General features: G+C 64.5%; 1 protein-coding gene across 5 annotated transcripts; it reads left to right on the forward strand.

Annotated features, from left to right (window-relative positions):
* The first annotated feature begins 1,611 nt into the window (after window positions 1-1,611).
* ZMIZ2 (zinc finger MIZ-type containing 2) lies at window positions 1,612-16,371 on the forward strand. Of its 5 annotated transcripts, none has more exons than XM_048213036.2 (19): window positions 1,612-1,681; window positions 7,359-7,493; window positions 7,633-7,747; window positions 7,985-8,187; window positions 8,423-8,615; window positions 8,820-9,083; window positions 9,250-9,426; window positions 10,040-10,117; window positions 10,316-10,484; window positions 11,138-11,282; window positions 11,358-11,568; window positions 12,066-12,171; window positions 12,343-12,500; window positions 13,036-13,103; window positions 13,388-13,456; window positions 13,642-13,886; window positions 14,320-14,489; window positions 14,571-14,810; window positions 15,449-16,371. In XM_048213036.2, exons 2-19 carry the CDS (start codon window positions 7,444-7,446, stop codon window positions 15,554-15,556), a joined length of 2,769 nt encoding a protein of 922 aa, XP_048068993.1. In that variant the 5' UTR covers window positions 1,612-1,681; window positions 7,359-7,443; the 3' UTR covers window positions 15,557-16,371. The 5 variants fall into 5 exon arrangements, with proteins under 5 accessions (XP_048068993.1, XP_057164174.1, XP_057164176.1 ...); XM_057308190.1 differs by adding an exon at window positions 6,149-6,205 and having other exon boundaries at window positions 1,655-1,681; window positions 14,571-16,371; XM_057308191.1 differs by having other exon boundaries at window positions 14,571-16,371.
* Window positions 16,372-17,425: the final 1,054 nt, after the last annotated feature.

Here is a 17,425-nt window from a genome sequence, read left to right on the forward strand (position 1 = left end):
CACCTGGAGGAGAGAGGCCCATTGGAATGGGGCCCGGCACTCACGTGGCTGTTAACATATAAGGGAAGGGGCTCCTGTGTCCTCCAGCAGGAGATTCAAGGGGAATGGGAAGTTCCTTCTAATGCTTGACGAGCAGTCAGATACCAAAAGGAGAATTCCCATTTTATGCAGTCCTAGAAGAAAGGTTTTAGGAAGGCATATTTTCCCAGTAAATAGGGAAGTCTTTTGTAACAATCCACATGGTCAAAGATGAAAACACCGTGTAGAAGGGGGTGGACATCAAATGGCCTCTCGGAGGGTCACTGGGGCAGCCATTGCACTGGGGAGAGGACAGAGCCGCCTGCCAGTCCCAGGCCCTGGACCCTTGGACCCTCATGCAGCCACTTCCAGCCTTTTGGAGGCAGAAGAGGGTCAGGGTCCTGGGGTGCTAGCCTCCCCTCTTCATGCGGGCCAGCTCTCCACAGAACCTTCCCCCAGACTACACGCTGTCCATCCTGTGGCCTGGCTTTCTTTGTCTTCCTAACCCTGTCCCCAAAGGACACTCTGCAGCTTGGTGAGTCCTGCTTCTCTTTGTCAGAGGCCTGTCTGTCCTGCTCACGGGGCACAGACCAGGGCTCAGAGCCCGCAGCAGAGCCTGGCACACAACAGGCCCACCGTATTTGTTCAGTGAACTGATGGTTCTCAGAAGCAAGAGCACAGGTTTCAGACAGCCTTGAGGGTAGAAATGTCCACAATGTTAGAAACCCTGGCGTATCCACCAAAGGATGAGTGGATACACCAAACGTGGTCCATACATAGGACAGAGCATCATCAACCTTGACAAGGAAGGAAGTCCTGGGGCCCACTACACGTGCACGAACCTTGAGGACATAGGCCCGTCACAAAAGGACACTCTATGACTCCACGGATGTGAGTCAAGTCCATGAAGACACAAAGCCGAGGCGCAGCCCTGGGGAAGGGTTTGCTGGGAGCAGAGCGGCGGACTCACAAGATGCCAGCTGTGCTGGTGGCTGCACGGCTCTATAAATGCAGTTAATACCACTTAACTATCACGCTTCAAGTAAATTCTGTTACGTATGTTTTACCACAGTAAAAAAAATTGTGGGTGACTGGGAGAAAACGGTCTCCCTAAACCGAGGGTAGGAAAAACGGAGAACTTAAAGGGTGACAATAGCACTTGGAAGGAGCCGGATGATCAGAGGGCGCTTCATCCGCTAAAGCTCAGCAGCGACCCCGGGACCAGAGCAGCTGGGGCTGCCCACGGGGCTTTCCCTCCGGGCCCCTCCTCCCCGAGAGGCCCCGCCCCTCGACCGGCCTCTCCGTCAGGCCCCGCCCCTCTGGCCGGCCTCCGTGTGACAGGTCCCGCCCTCCGCCAGGACCCGCCCCCCCCGACCGGCCGCCTTCTGAAGGCCCCGCCCTTAGCCAGGCCCCGTCCTTCTGCCGGCCCCCTCCGACAGGCCCCGCCCCTCCGGCCGGCCCCCCCTCTGACAGGCCCCGCCCCCGACCAGGCCCCCTCCGCCAGGCTCTGACACCCTCCTCTGAGAGGCCCCGCCCATCGGCAGGCCCCGCCACTCCCGCCTGCCCCCGCCTCTCCATCAGGCCCCGCCCTTCCATCAGGCCCCGCCCCGGCGGCAAGCGAGCAGGAAGCGCAGGGGGCTCCGCAGACGCAGCGTTCGGAAAGGTGTGGAGGGGGCAGAGGGCGCCGGTCGTGGTCCCCTGCCGCCCGCGCTGCCCGCCCGCCCCCGGCCCGGCCCGGTCTGCCGCCCCGGTCCGCGCAGGCCCGCGGCCACCCGGAGCGAGCAAGACTCCGGCTCGGGGCTCCACTGCTCTGGCCTGGGGGCGGGGCCGGCGCGCGGCGTCATGCATATGCATGAGCGGCGCGGCGGCTCCATTGTGCCCTCGGAGCGGGCGGCGGCGCGATGGCGCGGGCGGCGGTGGCAGCGGCCCCGGGGCGGCGGGCGGCGCGGAGGGCGGGCTGAGCGCATGGAGCGGCGCGGGCCGGGGGCCGCGGCGGCGAGGGGCCGGGCCGGGCCAGGCAGAGGTGAGCGGGCCGTGTGGGCAGGTGCGGGCGGCGGGGGCGGCAGGTGCGGCAGGTGCGCGCCTCGGGCAGGTGCGGCGCCCGGGGCCCGGCGCTGCAGTGCCTCCGCCGGGCTCGGGCCGGTTTGGAGGCGGCCCCGCCGCCCACCTGTCTCACCTGCCGCGTGCGCGTTGTGCTCTTGGGCCCACCGGCCCCGCGCGCACAGAGAGACCCTCACCTGAGCCTTTGTTGGAGCCGGCCGGAAGCCGGCCGAGCGCCCGAGGGGTGTGCGCGGCCCCGGCGACCTCCTGAGCGGGGAGGGTGACCCAGGGCCCTCGCCCCACCTGGCTCCGCCGCCTCCACGGTGCGCTCTGGCCGGTAGGCTCGCCTTCCGGGCTAGCTCAGGGCCGTGCGCGCCCACCGGCATGGCGATGTGGGACCCGCGCGGGTCTGCCCCGGGGGCGGCGACGCTGGCTGACCTTTCAGCCTCCGGCCGTGGTTTCCGTGGGGGCACCCCTTTCCCAACCGGTCGTGCTGACGCTCAGGCGGGAGGGTCCCCTGCTCCCCCGACCTACTCCCTTCATCCTCCTCTTTCTCCCTCTGAGCTGCTCCCAGCCGTCCTCCCTTCTCCCCCTCACGACCTGCTCCCTCCCTGCCCTGGTCCCCTCTCCCACTGCCCTGCGCCCCCTCACTCCCCCCCACTTGCTCTCTCCCTGCCCTGCTCCCCCTCACTCCCCCCCCCACTTGCTTCCCTCCTGCCCTGCTCCCCACCCCATCCTGCTTCCACCCCTGCCCTGCTCTCTTCCTGATAGTTGCAGAACATCCGTGGCCCCGTCCGTAAGTCGTTTGTGTTATCTGAGAAGATTTCACAGGGACATACACAGAACATGTGACTTGATCTGTAAGACGGTGCTGGATGCAGGGTGAACCCAGACTCACCCACCGAATCCTGATGTGCTAGAGCCAGAGGGTCTCAGTCGAAGAGGCTTGAGAGGGGTAACGGGATCCAGGAGGGGTCTTAGCCTCACCCCGTGGGTACTGGCCCTGAGGACTTGTCGTGCCCAGGGGCCAGTTAAGGCTGGGAGTAAAAGTCGGGGAGGAGGAGGAACATAAGGAAGGCCAGGCAGCCAGGCCTCCCCGTGAAGTGTCTACTGGTAGCTGTCTCCACTGCAGGCGTCAGGACTGAGAGCATAAAGGCGGGCATGTGTCCTCCCCTTTCCTCAGTCCCAGGGTGGCCACCGCGTACCCATTATACATGTTGTAAACTGAGGCTCAAAGCAGTGAAACGCTTTAGCTGTTATCTGAAGTGTCCCGTGTCTGGGCCATGGGTGAATGCTCATTGCTGGGGGTTTTAGATGAGCGCTAGCACTTATGCTGGCCGGTGTTGTGGCCTCACATGGAGAGCGGCAGGACTTCCAGCCACCTGAGCATGTGAGTCCCCGCCTTGTGTTATCCTCCCTCCCTGGAACCAGCATTTCTACCTTCTCGGAGCCCAGTGAACTCTGGTGTCCCTCTGGTTGGAGACTTTCCCTGGAACCACGGGCTCCCTGCTGCTGGAGTCCCTGCTCTGGGACCGTGGAGTAGGCCTGTCCTCCTGAGGTCAGGTGGCTTGTCATGGGGTGTGCTGCTCCTGGGTGACCAGGCAGCAGGGACAGAGTGGAGGTGGAAGAGAGGTGACCCACATTAACGTCTGCCTTTGGTTGGCCGCAGGAGACTGGGTGCAGCTGCTCTGAGCCCCTGGGGAAGGGGGTCTGAGTAGTGAGTTTTCTGTAGCTCTTTATTTGGAGGAAGATGTGACCTGACCCACAGAAAGCTGTGGGGCCTTCTAGGCTAACCGCATGCCAGGCGGTTCTGCCGAGGGCTCCTGGCTTCCTGCTGGAGCTGTGTACAGGAGAGCCTCTAATGGGCAAAAGCCCCCAGAGGCCTGCTCAGGCCTCCTTGCACACGCACACACAGGCACACACAACCCGGGCTTTCCCAGCTCTGCCTTCCAGGCCAGGAAGTGGTAGGAGGGTCTGCACTCAGAGCTCTCCTCTCCCTTCGTTGGAAGCAGAGGGTCATGGGGTACCCAGCTTGGAGAGTGTGGGTCTTCTCAGGCAGGAGACCAGACTTAGTTTGACAGGAAGTTTCACACATACACACACACCCATACACACCCATACAGCCATGCGAGGAGTCTGCTCAGGGGAACTGGAAACATCTGTGGTCTCGTCCACAGCAAAGAAGTCTTGGGGGTGGAATTCCCCCGACCCATGTGATGTAGGAGTCTGCACCGAGCCCCAGACCAGTAGCCTCCACAGGGGCCCTGCCCCACCCATCCCCAGCTCTCAAAGTGGGGTGCCTGTATCAGCAGTGTCCTCACCCACAAACTCGTTAGAAGTGCAGGTCTTCTGGCTCCAGCCCTCCTGGTGAGTCTGATGTCCCAGAGCCCGAGCCGGGGAAGAGGGAGCTCTGAATGGAGCACCTCCAGCCCGGGGGCTCCGACCTTCGCATCTGAGCCCAGAGCAGGCCTGGCCAAGCCAACCAGCTTGGGGGTAGGGAAGGGTTGCCGTGGGCATGTCCGTGGAGAGAGCGGGCCGGCGGTGGTGGTTTTTGCGCTGAACTTTAATTTTGAGGGAATTATAGATTCACGTGCAGCTGGAAGCAATACCCCTCGTGTCCTTCACCCAGCTTTCCTAGTGGTGACATCTTACAAAACCATAGGGCACGTCCCAGCAGGAGGCTACGTGGTGACAGTCAAGATACAGATACTGCCTTCCCCAGCTTCTGTTCACACCTGTCTCCCTCCTCCCCACCTGGCAGCCACGCTCTGCTCTCCATTTCTGGGATTCTGTCATTCCAGGAGTGTTACATAAAGGGAATGCTACCGTGTGGAACCTCTGGGGACTGGCGTTTCCCACGCAGCATGGTCCCCCGAGATCCCTGCAGGCTGCTGCCTCCTCCTCGTGTCCCCAGGTGGCGGGTGCCCCTGGTCAGTTCAGTCCTCGGCTGTGGGGCGGCCGGCCTTGGGCCGTGCCCGGGGAGGCTGCTGGAGACATACGCACACAGAGATTCTGCTGTGAACGGACGTTTACATTTCTCGGAGACGGATGTTTAGGAGTGCCGTCGCTGGGTCGTTGGTAGCTGCGTGCTTCGTTTTACAAGAAGCCGCCGGACCGTTGTCCAGAGCGGCTGCTCCCCGTTCCGTTCCCAGCCGCAGTGGGGACGAGATCCAGGTTCCCCTCGCCGGCATTTGGAGGTGCCACTGTCGGAGCAGCCCGAGGGGGATGTGGCGAGGGCTGTGTGTGGCTTTACTCCGCCCTTGCCTGGTGGCCGGGATGGTGGACCCTTCTCCATGGGCTGACTTGCCGTCCTCAGGACCGTCGGTGAAATGTCTATCTTCCGCCCAGTTTCTGGGTGCGTTTGTTTTGTTTTGTTTTCTTTTGAGTTTTGAGAGTTCTTTATATATCCTAGATACTAGTCCTTTGTCAGGGATGGTGGCTCGCAGACGCAGCTCCCGGTCTGTAGCTTCATCCCGTCTCCGGGCCTTCCGCAGAGAAGTTCTCAGTTTTCCCTTTGAAGGAGTGCGCTTTGATTGTGTAAGGGCTCTTGGCTCTAGATCCCGAAGATTAGCTCCCAGGTGTTTCCAAAGGGTGCATAGCTTTGTGCTGTACATTTGAATCTGTGGCACGTTTCGAGTTAATTTCTGTACAAGATGTGAAGATTAGGATGGGTTTTTTGCGGGAGTCCTCCATCCGTACCCCCCACCCCCGTCCCCATCCTGGAGTTGGACAGTAGGGACTGGGGACACCAGCCTTCCCTTGCCTGGCCACGTGGTCCTGGCTCCCACGCCTGCCTCTGCCCAGATTCCAGGGGCCTGGAGCCTTCTGACACCTGCTTTTTCTGGCCTCTGTTTCCTGAGTGGGACCTGGTCTGGGGGAGGAAGGAAGCAGAGCCAGCTGTGAGGTGGGCAAGCCCGACTGGCTGTCCCTCCCCCTCCTGCCCAGCCCCAGCCTGAGCCCCAGAAAGGCTGCAGCTCCAGGACCCACTTATCTCAGTGCCCTGTGGTGGGAGGCTACGGATCGCGGTCCCTACCATACCCCTTCCCTGCTCTGGATCCCCGCTGAGGGACCCATCCCCCCGCCCCTACAGGACTGTATTTCCAGAGGACACGACCATCTTGAGGCGCTTGGGCAGCACTCAGGAATTGTGAGTCTAGGGATTGGGTGGATGCTGGGGCCACTTTCTCGCTCCTGGGCCCAAGGGACGCGCCATGAGTGCTAAGTTGGCGGGACTGAACCACCAGAGGTTAGCATGGCCCAGGTGACGTGTCTGTGTGTGCGAGGCCTCACAGCCCCAAAAAGGCAGTGGTGCTCCAGGACAGAACCTTGTCGCCCGGAGGGCAGTGCAGCCTCCCATCCGGGACCCCCAGGGCACCCCTGAGAACCATCGCCAGCGTGCATCCGCGGTTAAGCCAGGCAGAAGCAGGTGTGGAAGGTGGCCCCAGCGGTGCCAGCAAGGGTTTGGGCTTGCTTTTGGGGGTGTTGGAGGATGTGAGTGGCCTGGCCCTCCCTCGCTTGTTTTTCTGAGACAGTAAATGGGAGAGAGCGAGCCTCACGGGGTAGGAGAAGTCCCCCAGCATGGACACACGGGTCCCGCAAGCATTCGCCAGTCCTGCTGCTGTGTTCCCATTGGCCCCTTGCCATGTGCACGGGCATCTGCCGGCCTCTGTCCGTGGCTCCGTGTGTGCATCCCTCCCCTTTTGGGAACTCCGTGTGGGGGTCAGGTCTGCCTCCCTGGCCCTGTGCCCACATCAGTCCCAGGTGGCCCCCTTTGGCCCCAGAACAGCCTCGGGGGACTTGCTGGAGTAGGCAGCCCTCCCCTACCCTCCCCTGAGCTTGCTCACCCCTGGTTACCAGTGCCCACCCTGCAGTGGGCAAGCCTCGGAACTTGAGCAGACGGTGCCCCCGGCTGCTCCTCCTCTGTCCTCCTCTGCTGGCTCTGGCCTTGGCCTCCACCCTGGGGCTTTCTTGGGGGATTCTGGCAATCGAGTCCTGGGTGCTCCCTAACTTTTACAGATATCTGGGCCTTCGTGTGGGAGGCAGAGTGTGGAAGGTATTTGGGTTCAGAAAGCCTGCTCCCAGAGCCGTTCCAGGGGCTTGGCCAGAAAGGGTTAATGCTGGCTTCCAGGCTGGGGTTTGGGGGTGAGGAGGGCAGAGGTTTGGCAGGGCGGCAGCACGAGGCGAGGTGGCCCTCAGATGCCGGTGTCGCCCTGCCCACCATTAGTCAGCACAGAGCACGGGGGGCCTGCTGACAGCCCCCAGCTGCTTCTCCACTGATGTGCTCCCTCCTGTCCCGGCAGCCAGAGCAGCTGAGTCCCACGTCAACAGCAGTGAGGGCCACTTCCTGCCACCCACAGACCTGGCCTTTAGGCTGCTCCGAAGCCAATGAACCCCATGCACCCCGTGAAACCCGCCCTGCCCCCCACGCCACACGGGTGAGTGGGGCTCCTGCCGCCCTCCCTCCTCAGGCTGCGAGGGTACGGGCGGGGTGCCAGAACGGGACCTCTCCTAGTACTCAGCCTTTCCGGCAGGGGTCTCCTGACCGGGGCTCTCCCCCCACCTCTCTGCTTGCAGTGATGGTCCATTTGCTTACGAGGCAGTGCCTTGGCGACAGAGCGCCACTCAGCCTGCGGGATCGCTGTCGGTGGTCACGACCGTGTGGGGCGTGGGCAACGCGGCCCAGAGCCAGGTTAGCCCACATCTGGGCCCACCCCTGAGAGCCGCCAGGGGCCCCCTGGACCTCAGAGAGAAATGGAGTCTTCTGGCCTACACACCTCCCCCACCCCCCCCACGCCCCACCCCAGCTCTCTTCCTCTCCTCCCCTCACTTCTGCCCCCCCCCCCCCGCCGCCAGGCCTCTCCTTGGAGTGACTGCATGAAGTGAGTTGTTTGGATGGTGCTCACTGGTGGTTCTTGCTTCCTCGTAGGTTTTGGGGAACCCCATGGGCCCTGCAGGGAGCCCCCCCGGCAGCTCCGTGATGCCCGGCATGGCCGGCAGCGGCTCTGCCCTGAATTCCCCGCAGTGCCTCGGGCAGCAGGCATTTGGTGAGGGTGCTGCCAGCAAGGGCTTCGTGCAGCAAGGGGTGTATGGCCGCGGGGGCTACCCCGGGGGCCCTGGCTTCACTACTGGGTAAGCGGGACCCCCTCCCCTGGCAGGGGTGCTGGGAGCCTTCCAGGGGCAATGCTTCTGGCTTCTCAGGCACCTAGGCCTGTGCAGACCAGTCTATTGAATGTCGCATCTCTGTGCCTCCCGTGGGCTCCCACGGGAGCGTGTAGGAGCGAGCAGGGGCCCAGTAAGCGCTGTGTGGCCCTCGGGTGCCAGGCAGGCGAGCACTTCCAAGCCCAGCCCTGTGTGTCTCTCGCAGGTATGCGGGCGGCCCAGGGGGCCCCGGGGGCCTGGGTCTGCCCTCACATGCCGCACGACCCTCCACCGATTTCACTCAGGCGGCAGCGGCGGCCGCGGTGGCTGCTGCTGCGGCCACCGCCACGGCCACCGCCACGGCCACCGTGGCCGCCCTCCAGGAGAAGCAGAGCCAGGAGCTGAGCCAGTACGGAGCGGTGAGGCCCGGCCGCTCCTCCCGTGGCGCCCACGTGTGCTGGTCTGGAAGGCAGGGGACCAGTTGGGCAGCCGGGGTCGGGGTCGGGGGACCGGCGCATAGTGAGAGGAGGTGGGGGGAAGGGGCGAGGCGCTGAGGGGGTGTCCCTGGGTGGCACCCACAGAGTAGAGGGGTGGCCTGAATGGCTCCTGTCTTCTCTCCCCAGATGGGGGCTGGGCAGGCTTTTAACAGCCAGTTCCTGCAGCACGGAGGTCCCCGGGGGCCCAACGTCCCCAGCAGCATGAACCCTGCCGGCGTGGGAGGGCTGCTGGGCCCCTCTGGCATGAGCCCCATGGGCATGAACCCCACCCGGGCCACGGGCATGGCACCCCTGTACGCAGGACAGCGCCTGCCCCAGCACGGGTACCCTGGGCCTCCCCAGGCCCAGCCACTGCCCCGACAGGGGGTCAAGAGAGCCTACTCCGGCGAGGTGAGTGTTTGGGCCTCCCTGGTTCCGAGCTGCACCCAGAGCCGGCAAGCTCGGACATCCGTGCAAGAGAACCAGCCAGGCCTGACGGGGTGGGCGCCGCATCCTCCCTCGGAGCTGGCTTCCCTGACACCCGTTTCCCTGGCACGATGCCTCCTGTCTCGTTCAGGTTTATCCGGGGCAGCAGTACCTGCCAGGAAGCCAGTACGGGCCTAGCACCACCCAGTACGCGCCTGGCGCCGGGCAGCCTCCCGCCCCCTCCTCCTACCCCGGGCACCGGCTGCCCCTGCAGCAGGGCATGGGCCAGTCCCTGCCCGCCTCTGGCCCTGCGGGACTGCACTACAAGGTAGGGTTGGCCCCTCCGGCCCACTGGGCCCCGTGCTGGCCCCTGCGGGACAGAGGCCTCGACCGGGCTGACTAGGGAGTGGGCCCGGATGCACGGAGGGTGGCCAGTCAGCCCGGAGCTCCGCAGAGATCCTGAGCAGTGCGGGGATCCGGTTCTGAAAAGACCCTTTGTGAGATTTAAGTATCTGCTTGGATATTCACTGTAGGGAGCAGGCAGGGTGAGGGGCCAGATGCCCAAGCCACTCGAATGTCCTTTAGGGCAGAGTGACCACATTCCCTTTGCTTGTTGGGGACAGGCCCATCGGGAGCATGGCGGGGAGGAGGAGGTGTTTTTTCAGCCTCTGTCAGGCTTTCCCGTAACCCTTTCTAACGGCGGGAAGGAGGGGGGTGTCATCTCTTTTCCTGGACTAGTAATTTTGTAAATTATGAAAATACTGCATGCTCCCTGTCGATTATTTGCAAAATGTAGAAGCATCCAAAGAAGAGACTAGAGGCCAGTTCCCATGTGTGCGGTGGGCGCAGCCCTGCCCCCAGCCCCCTCCTTGGGTCAAGTGCAGGGGCCTGGTGGGGGGGCAGGTGGGGGCCCTGGGCGCACGCAGTTTTCTCTCCTGCAGCCTGCAGAGCAGTTCAACGGTCAGGGCGCCAGTTTCAACGGGGGGAGCGTCAGCTACAGCCAGCCTGGCCTGAGTGGGGTACGGGCAGACGGACGGGAGGCTCACGGGGTGGGCACATGAAGAGAGGGCGCCCGAGCAGGAGGAAGTGTGGGTGGCCAGCCAGACCCTTCCGGGGCTGCCCCCTGCCCGATTCTGTCCTGACTGTTCCTGGCGGGTGCTCCAAGAACAAACTCCACCCCCCACCATTCCACCTTGACTGTTTGCTCGACCCCACAGCCCACCCGTTCCATCCCTGGCTACCCCAGCTCCCCACTGCCGGGGAGCCCCACGCCGCCCATGACCCCCGGCAGCAGCGTTCCCTACATGTCCACCAGCCAGGAGGTCAAGTCTCCCTTCCTGCCTGACCTCAAGCCCAGCGTGAGCTCCTTGCACCCGTCACCCCCCAGTGAGTGTCATCTGCTCTCAGGATGGTTGGGCTGGGGTCCCAGGACCCCAGAGTCCTGCAGGGAACGTGGGGGTTGGGGAGTCCACACCTTTACCTTCTACTCATAGACTTCTTGGTGTATCTTTCAAGGTTGGATCTTCTCTCTAGAAAGATACATGTGCACACAAAACTTTGTGTATGATTTTAGGGGGTTTATGAGTCCCCTGAAGCCCACTCCTGGTTAAGAACACCTTGCTCTGGGGGGGACTGCCACAGCAGAAGCTAGGGTCCTAGAAACCTAGCTCAGGCCCTGGGATGATGGCAGGTGGTCCGTTCACACCTCCTCAGCCTCCCACCCCTTCTGAAAGCACCAGCGGCACCCTCTTTCTCGGTCGGGGGCATGTTCTCTAGTCATAATTGAGGGGACCCTGGGCCAGGTGACTGAGGCGGGACGGAAGGCAGGTCACCAAGACCCTATTCCGTTGGAGGTGATGGCCGGCCAGGGCCCCAGGAGAGAGGCCGCCCACACCCTGGCCCCGAGGCGGGGGAGGAGGGGCCGTGCTCCATGACCGCATCCCTGCAGTGGGGGTGGGGCGGGCCGTGCAGCCCAGCGTCCTCCATGCCAGTTGCCGGGGTGCAGGCGGTCGGCTCACACCAGCGTGGCCCGCTCCCAGGCAGTGGCCCCTGTGACGAGCTGCGGCTGACCTTCCCTGTGCGTGACGGGGTGGTCCTGGAGCCCTTCCGCCTGCAGCACAACCTGGCCGTGAGCAACCATGCCTTCCAGCTCCGCGACTCCGTCTACAAGACCCTGATGCTGAGGTGAGCGGGCCCCCCACCCCGCGTGTGGCCCCTGCCCCGCGCCGGCCCGTTCTCAGCGCCCGCCCGCCCGTGCAGGCCCGACCTGGAGCTGCAGTTCAAGTGCTACCACCACGAGGACCGGCAGATGAACACCAACTGGCCGGCCTCGGTGCAGGTCAGCGTGAACGCCACCCCGCTGACCATCGAGCGCGGCGACAACAAGACGTCCCACAAGCCCCTGTACCTGAAGCACGTGTGCCAGCCGGGCCGCAACACCATCCAGATCACGGTCACAGCCTGCTGCTGCGTGAGTGCCCCCGCAGGGCCAGGCTACCCCGCCGTGGCCCGCTGGAGCCCGCCCTTTCCAGGCCCGTCTGTTCTCCTGGCCCCACAGTTTCGAGCGGCCTCCCTGCTTTCTGGCGAGGCCCGCTTACCTCGACGGGGCGCTCGTGCTGGTCCCGTGCGAGAAGGCCTCTGAGCCGGTCTTCCCACGAGGAGGCTCGGGAGTCCTGCAGGCTGGCTGTCCCCAAAGCCTTGCTGGGAGTTACCGGGGCTCCAGACAGAGCGGGGCGAAGAGAGGCAGCCGGGCTCAGATGAGCAGCCCCCGCCCGCGCCGGCCCTGGGGGATCACAGGGATGCTGTAGGCCGGGCACGGGCAGGGGGCTCTCGGGTGCCGGTGTTCTCCCAGGCGACGGCTGGACAAGGGGCTCCCCGGGTGGGCTGGGCCGGCCCGCGGCGCGGGGGGCTCCCAGAGCAGGACAGGCTCCCCGGGCCGCGGCCCCTGACCGGCTCCTCCCGCCGCAGTCCCACCTCTTCGTGCTGCAGCTCGTGCACCGGCCATCCGTCCGCTCGGTGCTGCAGGGTCTCCTCAAGAAGCGTCTCCTGCCCGCCGAGCACTGCATCACCAAGAGTGAGTGGCCCCGGCCACCACCCGGAACGTCCCCGCGTCCAACAAGGCTGGGTCCCCTGCAACGGGGGCCCCAGGTGGGGCGGGGGGGCAGCGGTCAACCCCACGCGGTCCCTTGGAGCTGTGGCGCCAGCAGCGGCCTCTCAGTCCAGTCCTCTCCCCCGTCGACACCAGTAAAGCGCAACTTCAGCAGCGGCACCATCCCCGGCACGCCTGGGCCCAACGGCGAGGACGGGGTGGAGCAGACGGCCATCAAGGTGTCCCTCAAGTGCCCCATCACCTTCCGCAGGATCCAGCTCCCCGCCCGCGGTCACGACTGCCGCCACATCCAGGTGGGTGGTCCCCGCGAGCTCTGCCAGGACTTCTGACGGCTGTTTTCCGTCGCCCCCTCTGCTGGCAGGTGGGGACAGGCAGCCAGCAGGCCGGTGGCCAACCTCCCCCATCCTTCCCCTGTCTCTGAGGACAGTTACCACTGCCCTTCATCCTCGGGGTCTCATCTCAAAGCCGACAAGGCTGCAGGTGCGGTCCTGCCATCCCAGGAGCGACCCCCACGTGCGTGGACGAGTTTTGGTCTTACGTGTGATACTTGGGGCCCCGCCGCGGTGTCTTCTGAGGCACCGTGGTCTGGAGGGGATTCTTCACCAGCACAGAGGCCCAATTCTTTGGTCGCGTGGCATCCCAGTCCCCATGAGGACCGTGTGGGCTGTCCCTAGTGTCCGTCTGTTAGAAGGGGTGCCCCAGGGAAAGCCTGGCACACGTGGCTTCTCACCACGTGAGCAGATCGTCCCAGAAGCACATGGCTCGATCGCGGGGTGCGGGCAGGTCGCCCCTGGCCCCCATGTGAGAAACCACCTCTCCTCCCCACAGTGCTTTGACCTGGAGTCCTACCTACAGCTCAACTGTGAGCGGGGGACCTGGAGGTGCCCCGTGTGCAAGTGAGTATCCCCAAGACGGTCCTCATGGCGGCCCAGGGTGGCCCTTGTCAGGCTGTCGGGCTATTTCCCCATGACACACACAGCACCAAGAAAAACCCAAGTCAGGTTCCGGGGGCCCCAGCACAGATGGGGACGCTGCGGCTCAGGGCAGAGACGTCACCCGTGGCGTCACCTCACACCCAGTCCCCGTCGTGAGGGGTCACCTCCCATGGGGTGGCCTCGGGCACAGTGACAGTGCACAGAGGTGACAGGCCTCCGAGCCGCGTCCCCTCGGTTTTCAACAGCAAGACGGCGTTGCTGGAGGGGCTGGAGGTGGATCAGTACATGCTGGGGATCCTCATTTACATTCAGAAGTAAGTGTCTTCCTGTCGCCCGGCGTCTGCGGTCGGCAGCGGGCAGCCCCGGGACGGCTGGGAGAAGCACCCGCCATCCCCCCACCCCTGCTCCTCCGTGGCCGGAACCCACAGCCACCCCGTGGGGCCCGGGGCAGGGAGAGGCTGCAGGACAGCTGGTGAGCAGCCCGCCTGTCTCCACCCAGCTCCGATTACGAGGAGATCACCATCGACCCCACGTGCAGCTGGAAGCCGGTGCCCGTGAAGCCCGACGTGCACGTCAAGGAGGAGCCCGATGGGCCGGTGCTGAAGCGCTGCCGCACCGTGAGCCCCGCACACGTGCTCATGCCCAGCGTCATGGAGATGATTGCGGCCCTGGGCCCCGGGGCCGCCCCCTTCGCCCCTCTGCAGCCCCCCTCGGCCCCGGCCCCTGGCGATTATCCCAGCCAGGGTGAGTATGGCGGGCCTGGCCCGGGGACGCAGATGGCCACAGTCAAGCGGTCTGTTCTCTCCAGACCAGTGAAGTGTCACTGTGCGGGTCCTGCACCTGGGGCCCTGCTTGGGGATGCAGCCATGGGGGTGGGTGGTAGCTGGGCCCACCCTCCCCAGCGCTGGGGAGCAGGGGCCTTCTGCCGGCACACTTCTGGGGCCTGGTTCTCTCTGACCCTACCTGTGGGTGTGTCTGGGTGAGGCGGGTCCCCTTCCCATCCCCTCGCATCCCAGACCAACGTCATGAGACCTGTTCCCCTGGCTGTGATGAGAAGAGATGCCCTTCTCTATAAGGCCTGGCGCTACCTGCGGGAGAGCGCTGGGAGCCCCCCCTCCCCAGACCGCTCCGCCAGCGCTAGCCCCTGGGCCTCACCCAGGACTGGCTCTGCTCTCAGGTTCCGGCTTCCTGGGACCCGGGACCTTCCCGGACTCCTTCCCGCCCACCACGCCCAGCACCCCGGCCCTTCCTGAGTTCACCACAGGGCCGCCCCCCAGCTCCTACCAGTCTGACCTTCCCAGCAGCCTCCTGACACCGGAGAAGTCTGCCCCCTGCCTCCCAGGGCAGGTCAGTGCCGGAAGAGGGTGGAGGGCCGGCTCCCAGGGACGAGGGCCCAGGGCCATTTGACCGGATTCTTCTCTCCTTCAGATGGCACCAGCGGGCCACCTGGACCCAGCCCACAACCCTGGGCCGCAGGGGCTACATGCCCCCAGCCTTGGGGGGCCCCCGGGGCCCCAACTGCACCATCCAAACCCTCCCCCAGCATCCCGGCAGCCCCTGGGCCCAGTGAGCTCGGGCCCCATCGGCGAGCTGGCCTTCAGCGCGGCCACAGGCGTGATGGGGCCCCCCATGTCTGGGGCGGGGGAGGCCCCAGAACCGGCCCTGGACGTGAGTACGGGCCCCATTATGGGGAGCACGTGGGAGCTGGGGCTGGGGACGGCGTGTGCATTGTCCCCAGGGTCCACACGCTTCCTAGAAGGGAGGACACTGACACCCCAGTGACTTCCAGAGCCTGGAGAGCTGGTCAGATAGCATCAGCTCTCGCGATGATGAGTGTCAGGTACCTGCCATAGCCATGGGGTTGGCTCTGGGGACCTGTGCCGAGTGCCCGAGAAGCCTGGGCTTGGAGCTGACCACACCGGCTCGGGGTGTGGCCCAACCTATGTGACTCATTTTGCTGTGTGAGCCAAAATCAGCGTGTAAAACACAGGTAACCGTCCTCGACCCGAATAAACCAAACTCTGAAGTTCAACCTGAGAAAAGTTAGAGCAGCTCAAAGCAGCGAATCACCGACGCTGGAGATCCCACCTCCTGCATTTGCCCTGCTCGCGCCGGGTGGGCCCCCCGCACAGCCCCGTGCCTGCCTGCGTGTCCCAGGCTGGCCTTGGACAACTTTGTGGAGTGATTCCTGGTCAAAGAGCAGCTTTCGGCAGGGAGAGGCCCAGTGCAGGCTGAGGGTCAGGGTCCCGAGCAGGGGTGCGGTGGGTCGGAGGCCAGAGCCACTGATGGCTTTGCTTTGTCCCCAGCTGCTCCCAGAACTGACCAACCCCGAGGAACTGCTGTCCTACCTGGGCCCACCCGACCTCCCCACAAACAACAATGATGACCTGCTCTCTCTCTTCGAGAACAACTGATCCTGTAGACCCCACCCAGCCGGCGGGGACACGCCCGCAGATGTCACCATGCCCTGCCCCACCCCACCTGCGTACCAGAAGCCAGGGCCTCCCCCCTCCCACCCGGCCCCTGACACTGGAGGCAGCTGTGCTGGGTGGGAGGGGCCCTAGGTGGACCCCCTGACCCCCTCTCTGCTGCGGAATGGTGTTTGATGAGATGCTCAGCCCCGCCCCCATCCACCACCTGCCCCGCCCCCCACCAGCCCGGCTTTACCCCTGTCCATACTCACCTGCTACCCTGACCTGAGGCCTTGCCCCTGGCCCCTCCAGCCCTGCCTGCTCCCACCAGCCTGCATCTTGTCCAGCGTTGACCCTTATGTTTCGACCCCCTTGGCTCACTGGCGAGAGCAGGGCTGCTCTGTCCTGAGTCTGAGCTCGCAGTGGGAGGGGGACCCCTCTTCCCACCGGAGGCTTCAGGCCAAGGCTGCAGGGCGGGGAGCTCTAAAGCACAACGATGTACATAGTGTAGGAGCAGTAGGAGGTACGGACGGCCAGTCCCTCCTGTGCTGCCAGGGGCCCCGCGGGCTCCTGCCCCTCCTGGGCGCACACAGTGGGGGGGGTGCTGAGACTCTGTACAAATTCTCCAGCGGGCTGCTCCTCCGAGGTCCCCTTTTCCGTGAAAGTGAAGAATCAGTCTCGCTGTGTTTTTTAAAACTGCCTCTCCCGTGTCCGCCCTGGGGTCAAGCCAGGCGGGGGAGGAGGAGCCAACGCACCCACTGGCCCAGGGCCGAGTCGTGTCCCCTGTCTGCCCGTCTCCATTAAAGGACTCCCTCACGGTGGGCCTGCTGAGTCCCTCCTTCGCGCCCGGCCCGGGTTCCCCACGTGGGCGGGGCTCTGTGCCCAGCCAAGACCCAGCTGTTCCCGCCTCACGGTACATTTCCTCGTCCCTGGAATTTTCCAAGTTGGCTCAGTAGGAGAACTATTTTGTGAAGCGTCACCAGGGCCAGGAGACACATCTGCCACCCTGTCACCTTGCGTGGGCGTGCCTGGGGCAGAGAGCCAGCCATCCTGAGCCAGGGACCTCGGTAGGGACCGGGACTGAAGTCCGGGCTGGCTCCAGACAGCAGCTCCAGGAGGCCTGTGGAGGGTGGCCCTGGGCTCCTGGGCCTGCGGGGGCCCCCATCCAGCTGTGCACCGGCTGCCTGGGTGGCCTTTTCTTGCCGCCCAGCAAGCGAGGTTGATGAGGCCTGTGGCGGGAAAGGGGGAGTATCCGTGGGGCACCGGAAGCTGGGAAGTGGGGGGGGGTGTCCAGGGCAGGCAGGCCTGGGTGGCTTTACCCACTGACCTCTTGGGACCCCAGACGTGGGCCTTAGTGTCTCTGCAGCCTGTTTTGTGGCTGAGGGGGCAGAAGCGCACTCCCAGTGCTGGGGGGGCAGGGGGACAAGGAGGTGCAGTGGGGCCTGTCCAGAATTCTGTCTCGCATCCGTAGCCAGGCTGGGGTTGGGGGGGTACCTAGTGCGGGTGCCATGCATGCTGTGGTCTCACTGGTCGTCATCATGGGTGCTGCTGGGCAGAACGGAGAAATCTGGAGATGAGCCAAAGGCTGCAAGCTGCTGTAAAGTCCACCCACAGGAGGCTGGGCTCAGGCCAAGACATGACAGCCGCGGGACGGGGACCGCAGCGCCATGGGCGCCCCTCAAACACCATGGGATGAAAGAACAAGGTGCAGAAGTTCACGCAAGACCATGCTGTCTTCGTAAAGCTTGACACCAGATACGGATTTCCTGGGACTCTCACGTCTGTGCTGGAACTCAGGAGGGAGGTGAGGCCGTGGACCTGCTGCCCACGGTGCTTCCCCGTGGGGCAGCACAGGGGTGTGCTTGGGGAAGG

This window comes from Ursus arctos, unplaced genomic scaffold, assembly GCF_023065955.2.
Source record: "Ursus arctos isolate Adak ecotype North America unplaced genomic scaffold, UrsArc2.0 scaffold_62, whole genome shotgun sequence".
NCBI lineage: Eukaryota > Metazoa > Chordata > Mammalia > Carnivora > Ursidae > Ursus > Ursus arctos.